Source organism: Neopelma chrysocephalum, unplaced genomic scaffold, assembly GCF_003984885.1.
Source record: "Neopelma chrysocephalum unplaced genomic scaffold, ASM398488v2 Primary Assembly neopelma1_103748, whole genome shotgun sequence".
Lineage (NCBI taxonomy): Eukaryota > Metazoa > Chordata > Aves > Passeriformes > Pipridae > Neopelma > Neopelma chrysocephalum.
In genome coordinates this window covers 1-6,889 of record NW_020927100.1, presented here as the reverse complement: position 1 = coordinate 6,889, position 6,889 = coordinate 1, and the positions used below count along the sequence as shown (strand labels likewise).

At 62.1% G+C, this 6,889-nt stretch overlaps 2 protein-coding genes across 2 annotated transcripts; both read left to right on the top strand.

The window, feature by feature from the left end:
- Positions 1 to 6: 6 nt before the first annotated feature.
- LOC113962077 (digestive cysteine proteinase 2-like) lies at positions 7 to 1,688 on the top strand. The gene is made up of 3 exons (XM_027672889.1): positions 7 to 63; positions 619 to 808; positions 1,501 to 1,688. Exons 2-3 carry the CDS (start codon positions 649 to 651, stop codon positions 1,686 to 1,688), a joined length of 348 nt encoding a protein of 115 aa, XP_027528690.1. The 5' UTR covers positions 7 to 63; positions 619 to 648.
- A 736-nt stretch (positions 1,689 to 2,424) lies between these two features.
- Positions 2,425 to 6,886, top strand: LOC113962076 (counting factor associated protein D-like; the record flags this gene model as incomplete). Its single annotated transcript, XM_027672888.1, has 8 exons — positions 2,425 to 2,440; positions 4,222 to 4,281; positions 4,551 to 4,643; positions 4,778 to 4,950; positions 5,209 to 5,449; positions 6,008 to 6,209; positions 6,568 to 6,761; positions 6,863 to 6,886. Coding segments are annotated over exons 1-8 (1,003 nt in total), but the record flags the coding sequence as incomplete, so codon positions are not given.
- Positions 6,887 to 6,889: the final 3 nt, after the last annotated feature.

Here is a 6,889-nt window from a genome sequence, read left to right as displayed (position 1 = left end):
GAGTGGATCAAGAAACACGGTGGCATCGCCAGCACCGAGTCCTACGGCACCTACAAGGGACAGGTAGGGGTGGCTCCATGTCCCTGACAGGGTCCCCAATGTCTTGGGGCTTAAAGCCATGGTGGGACCCCCCTCGATGGGTCAAAGGCACTAGCAGGCTCTGGAGGTGTGGATGTCACTTTGTCCCCAAGGCAGCAGGCTCCTGTGGTTCAAAGCACAGCCCAAAGCCAAGCCCCAGGGCTCGGCTGGACAGTTTCATCACTGTGTGCCTCAGTTTCTCTTCTTGCAAAACAGGGACAAGGCTCCTCCACCCATGGGTGGTGCTGTGGGTCACTCCGTACCCTGGGGAGCAGGGATGGAGCAAAGCTGCCTGGGGACAGGGACGTGGCTGCAAGACACAGGCAACAGCCCCCCCCAGGGCTTGGGGTGCAGAGCCAGCTCCCTGTGCAACTGGGAAAACATCCCCACCACCCTGGGCTTGGGAGGACAGCGGGAACGCTGCCACAGCCCAAACCCCGGATCGCTGGGAAGAGCTCCACGGGGAGCAGGCAGGGTGGGCGCAGGGAGGGGGACCAGGGCGTGCTGCTGACAGTGTGTGTGTGTCCCCTGGGTGCGTAGAACGGTTTGTGCCACTACAACCAGTCGGAGATGCTGGCCAAGATCACGGGCTACGTCAACGTCACCTCGGGCAACACCACGGCTGTCAAAGCCGCCATCTACAAGCACGGCCCCGTGGCCGTGAGCATCGACGCCTCCCACAAGAGCTTCTCCTTCTACTCCAACGGCATCTACTACGAGCCCAAGTGCGGTGAGTCGGGCGGCACACGGGGCACGGCAGGACCTGGGTGCCCAGGGAATTGCCAGGACACTCAGTTCCCATCCTGGCGGCCCAGGGAAGGGTGGAGGGGACCGGCCCTGCGGTGCTCTGCAGCACTGTGGGCAGCCCTGGAGCAGGGATGCTCTCCAGGTTGGGATGTTCGCTGGACAGGGATCCTCTCCAGACAGGGATGGTCACCAGGCAGGAATGGTCTCTGGACAGGGATGCTCTAAGGTCAGGGGTGCTCTCAGGATGCTCTCAGGATCTCTCTCTAGGGGTAAGGATACTGTCCATACAGGGATGCTCTCCAGACAGGGATCCTCTCCACACAGGGATGGATTCCTTCAGACAGGAATGCTCACTAGAAAGGGATGGTCACCAGACAGTAACGATCTCTGGACAGGGATGCTCTTAGGTCTGGGGTGCTCTCTGGATAGGGATGTTCTCTGGATACAGGTGGTCTCCAAACAGGGATGCTCACTGGATAAGGATGCTCTCCGACAAGGATAATCACTGTACAGGGATGTTCTCCAGACAGGGATGCTCTTCGGTCAGGGATGCTCTCTAGATAGGGATGATAACTGGGCAGGGATACACTTAGGTCAAGGATGCTCTCCACACAGTGATGCTCTCTGAACAGGAATACCATTCAAATGAACCCTCTCCCACGTCATTCCCTGCAGACAACACACCAGGGTCGCTGGACCACGCAGTGCTGGCCGTGGGCTACGGGGTCCTGCAGGGAGAGACCTACTGGCTCATCAAGAACTCCTGGTCCACCTACTGGGGCAACGACGGCTACATCCTCATGGCCATGAAGGACAACAACTGCGGCGTGGCCACCGAGGCCACCTATCCCATCCTGGCCTGAGCCACCCCGGCCCTGTAGGGACAGCCCTCGGTGACACTCTGGGCACCCAGCCCTGGATCAGCCCCTTCGGTGGAGCCTCCACTCAGCAGGAAGCAGGACAGGGCCATGGGGTGCTGGACACGGGGCAGGATGGGGACCCAGCAGTGGGCTTGCCAATAAAGACACTGGAAAAATACTGGATGGCTTCTACAGCGGGGATTCAACTGCTGCCCACCCAGCTGTGCCCCCTGTGCAGCCCCCAGTGACACATCCTGTCCCCAGGCTGGTTTTTCTTGGTCCTGTGGGACCCCAGGGGCCTCCCAGGGAGGGGACCTGCCTGGCAGAGCCAGCTGGCTCTCACAGCCCGTCCCAGACACCCGGGGCGAGGGGAGCGGCTTTTCCAGCTCTGTCTCTGAGGTGGAGCACAAACAACCCCAGGGATTTCTGCTGAGATGAGAAATTCCTGGCGTGGGGTGTCGGGGAGGGGGGAAGGCATCCACCCTCTGCCCCACTGCCCCGGTCCCTGTTGTGGCTGCGGGTGGGGACGTCACCGGGGTGTTTGCCAGAGTCACCCTTCACCCCCTGGGGCTGCTCCCCCTTTACCCTGTGGCCATGGCTCGGCTGGGAGCTCCTAGTTTGGGATCAAGCCATCCTGGAGAGCAGGATCAGTGCATGAGGATACTAAAACAGGGTGGGAAGTTCTCCCTGCCCTCACTCTGGTGGTCTCCCATCTTTGCTGGTGCATCCTCGGGGCAGGATGCACGTCTGCAGTGGTGGGCTGTGATGGTTTTTCAGCCTTTTCATAGATTTCAGGTTTTTCACAGATTTTTCAGGCCAGATCATTAAATTTCCTAGGCTTTTCTCCAGTATAACCTGAGTATCTCCTGAATATCCTGAATATTCTCCAATGTAACCTGAATATCCCTCCCAGAGAAAAACTAGATAATTAAAAAACAAAATCAAAAACGTGGGGGGGGAAAAAACCCCAAAACAATAACTTGCACTTGGATAACATTTTGGAAGACCTGCTTGAGTCAGGCTTGGTATCACGACTTCAAAAGCTGTTCATCACTGTCCAGGAATGATTGGGATGCATCATCCCAGCCAGTCATTCACAGGGTCAGTCCTCAGGCGCTTCATCTCTTGTTTTGCCTTCAGCACTTACAGCCTCCGCAGGTCCCTGGGGAGGTGCTGCAGCCCGGGGGGCACCAGCCCAGCCCCGCACCCCGGGGTGCAGCCCAGTCCAGCCCAACAAGACCCGGCCAAGCCCACAATGAGCCCTTATCATCTTTGTTTGGGGCTCGTTGTCACCTTGGGCTGGGGGCCAGCTGGACCCGCGGCAAGTGGGAGGGGTGAAGGCCACTCTACCGTGGTGACAGCGTCGCACTCCTCCCCGGGGCTGCTTTGCCATGTTGCTCCCGACATTTCATCTGCATTTTTTCCCCCCTTTTTCCAATGAAACCCCCTCTATTTGCAGCCCTGGCCTTGCCCTGATGGTGTATCCGTAAGGATGCAGGGGTGCAAACAGCCCCCACCTCCCCATCTTTCTCTCTCCCCTTTGGTGGGGTCACCTTGGCTCCTGTCCCACCCCAGGGGGGCTCTGGGGTGCCTGGGTGGGTGTCACTGCACCCCGTTGCCCCCCGGTTGCTGCAGATGCTCCCCCTGCTCACAGCGGATCCTGGCTGTCAAACTGGGGGCACAGGGACACCCCCAGCACCCATCCCCAAACCCCCCATCCATGGGGCACCCACAGGGGTCGGAGTCCCACCCTGACCCCCCCCTCCCCAAGCCCCACCAGCACACGGCATCAGCACCCACCCTGGTGTGGGTGGGAAGGGATGGGGGAGTGCCCGTGGTGGGGCAGGGGGGCAAGACAAAGCCCCGCCTTCCCCTGGTCTCATCCCAGCCGGGTGAAGGGGGGGCTGTGCCCGTTGGCTGCCCGCAGCTCCCTGCCCACCCACCGGTGGTATTTAATCACCCGTGGGTGCAGGGCAGCAGCGTGGGCAGGATGGAGGGGCTGGGGGGGCTGCTGGTGCTGGGGGCTGCTGTGCTGCTGGGTGAGCCCCCGCTCTGGCTGGGCTGGGGGTGGGGGGGTGGGTGCTGTGCCCCCATCCCGGGGTGATGCCATCGTGCCCCTCGCCCTGGGCACTGTGGTGGTCCTGAGCCGCTGAGGGTCTTTGCCCTGGGAAGGGGCTGCTCTGTCGCTGTCCCTATTCCTGGAGCTGTGGCGGGGCGGTGGGCAGTGTTCCATATAGGGGTGCATATTTGGGGTGTGCAGGGGGGGCTTTGGGGTGCCCCTGAGCTGGTCACACCCCCAGGGAGATTGGAGATGTGCTGGGGGGACTCTCAGTCAGCCAGAGGGCGGGTGGAGGAGCGGGGATCCCCAGCTTGGGGACCCCCAGTGTCTGCCCTGCCTTGCCACCAGCACAGGCTCCCCTGGGTCTGTCCCCCTCTCCTGGGGGACAGCAGGCAAAGGACCAGCACTGCTGCCAGCCCCTGCGGTGGGGAGATGGGAAATCAGGGGGTTTGGGGTTTGTTTCTGTTTTTCTTGCAGGAGCAGAGTGCAGAGGTCCTCTGGAGACACCCACATTTGGGGACATCTACCATGTCACAGGTACTGCTCAGGGACAGGGTGCCCGGCCCAAGGGGGTCCTGCACCTCCAGCCACAAGCTCCCACCTGACATGCCTGAGCAAGGAGGCTCCAATTCCCCCAGGAATGCCGGAGTTGGGGTGCTTGGGCCATGGGGTGCTGCTGGGGGTGACCATGGGGTGATGCTGCGGGACCCCGGGGTGCTCCAGAGGCTCAGGGGAGGGGGACAGGGGATGCCCCTGAGGCTCAGCCCCCCCCAAAGCCCCCGAGTCCTTCCTCTCTGTGCCCACAGGAATCATCAGCCTGCCCTATGCAGAGATCAGGGAGCCTTTTGAAGCCTGGTACAACCTCACGGGTGGGAAGAGCCGTATCGAGTACTACGGTGGTGGGTGCAGAAGGGGGTCTGACCCCCCCCAACCCCTCAGCATCCCCTTCCTTCTGCCCCAGCACCTCTGGGGACAACACCAGGAGAGCCCTGAGAGGCATCACCATGCCAGGCTTGACATTCCCTGCCCGCAGGCCAAGTGGTCACCTACCAGTTTGGCTCCATGGAGCCCTTCGGCGCCAGCTTCAAGGTGACCCCGGAGACCACGGAGACGGAGCTCAACGTCCGCAAGTGCTTCCGCATCAACGGCACCATCGGGGCCCTCATCGCCCCCCAGAGCGTCTTCCCCAGCCTGGAGAACTTCAGGGTGAGCCCGGGAACGGCCCTCCAGGATGTGGGATGGGGCAGGCAAAGGGAGGGACGAGGGCACTGCGTGGGGAAGGGGTGTCTGGTGGGTACCTCTCCATGAGGTGGGAATTGGTGAACACACGGCTGGATGCGGCCGTGGGTGATGGACTGGGGGGGTTGCATTCGGCGCTGTAGGATGCAGGGTAGGGGTGGCATCGCTGTGGGGTGCCCCAGCTCACGCTGGGGTGGCACCCCGGTCCCTGCCGTGTGTCCCCAGCGCGTGCGGGAGGAGCGGTTCCGAGGGCAGCGCTGTGCCGTGTGGCAGAACGTCTCCTACTGGGGGCACAAGAAGAACGTGTACACGCTGCGGGTGGGCAGCTCTGCCCACGGCCCCGTGCCCCTGCACTACGAGGTGAGGGGCTTCAACAGCCTCCTGGGCTCCCACTATGACAAGTACGAGATCGACTATTCCTCCTTCAGCCATCGCTTCCCGCCCGGCGTCTTCCAGCTCCCCAAGGGTGAGTGTGCCTGGGCACCCACGGCCAGTGCTGACACCTAAACACTCTTAAATTTGGGCTTTTGGAAGGGTTTAGATTGGATATTAGGAAAAAATTCTTCCCTGTGAGGGTGCTGAGGCCCTGGCACAGGTTGTCCAGAGAAGCTGTGGCTGCTCCATCCCTGGAAGTGTCCAAGGCCAGGTTAGATGGGGCTTGGAGCAACCTGGTCCAGTGGAAGGTGTCCCTGCCCATGGCAGGGGGGTGGAACAAGATGGGCTTTAAGGTCCCTTCCAGTCCAAACCATTCCAGGATTCCATGAGCCTGATAATTTTGGTGAATTGGTTCGCCTGGGAAAAAAGCAGAACGAGAGCTGGGGTGATGTGGGTGCTCCCCTGGTGCTCACTCAGGGTGCCAAGTGGGATGGTGGGAGCTCAGGAGATGGCTCTGGAAGGAGGTATGGATGCAGATCCCCCCTGCATACATGTGTCTGGATGGGATGGGCAGCCCTGGTGGTTTTGGGGATCCAGGAGAGCCCATCCCAGCTCAGGAGGCACCAGCACCGCCCACGTCTCGTGGCAGGGGTGCAGTGTGAGCAGTGGCCCACGGGCAGCCCCGAGCACCTCCTCGTGGCCAACCCCATGCAGGAGTTTGTGGGGAGGGGGCCGGACACAGACCACGTCCACCACCGCCTCTTCCACCGCTACAAGGAGCAGTTTGGGAAGAGCTACGGCAGTGAGGAGGAGCACGAGCACCGCAGGCACACCTTCATCCACAACATGAGGTACGGGAGGGCAGGGGGGCTGGGGAGGCTCAGGGATGGGGTATCCCGCTCCCCTCTCACAGACATGTGGCACAGGATGTCAGGGGACAGGCTGGGGGGTCAGGAATGGGATCTCCACTCACCTCTTGGCAGACAGGTGGTATAGGATGACAAGGCATGGGCTGGGGGGGGATCAGGGATGGGGCCCCCACTCCCCTTTCACAGACATGAGTTACAGGAGGCCACGAGGATGGGCTGAGGGGGCTCAAGGATGGTGTCCCCACTCCCCTCTCACACCCCTGCAGCACAGGATGCCAGGGGATGTGCTGGTGGGGGGATCAGGGAGGGGGTTCCCCACTCCCCTCCCGCCGTGCCCCAGGTTCGTGCACTCCCGGAACCGCGCCGCGCTCTCCTACACGCTGGCCCTGAACCACCTGGCCGACCGCACGCCCCGGGAACTGGCAGCCCTGCGGGGCCACCGGCGCAGCGGGGACCCCAACAACGGGCAGCCCTTCCCCACCCACCTCTCAACCGGCCTCACCCTGCCCGAGAGCCTCGACTGGCGGCTCTATGGTGAGGAGGGGGCTGGTGACACCAGAGCTGTGCACACTGGGGTCCGTGTGGGGACAGCCAGCAGCCCAGTTGGCCACATGTCCCCACCCCGCTGTCCCCAGGCGCCGTCACCCCCGTGAAGGACCAGG

Bases quoted from the DNA above. Each gene is read 5' to 3' on its own strand.
- LOC113962077 (XM_027672889.1), top strand. From the start codon at position 649: ATGCTGGCCAAGATCACGGGCTACGTCAACGTCACCTCGGGCAACACC. The intron at 809-1,500 runs GTGAGTCGGGCG...CATTCCCTGCAG, and splicing joins CTACTACGAGCCCAAGTGCG to ACAACACACCAGGGTCGCTG.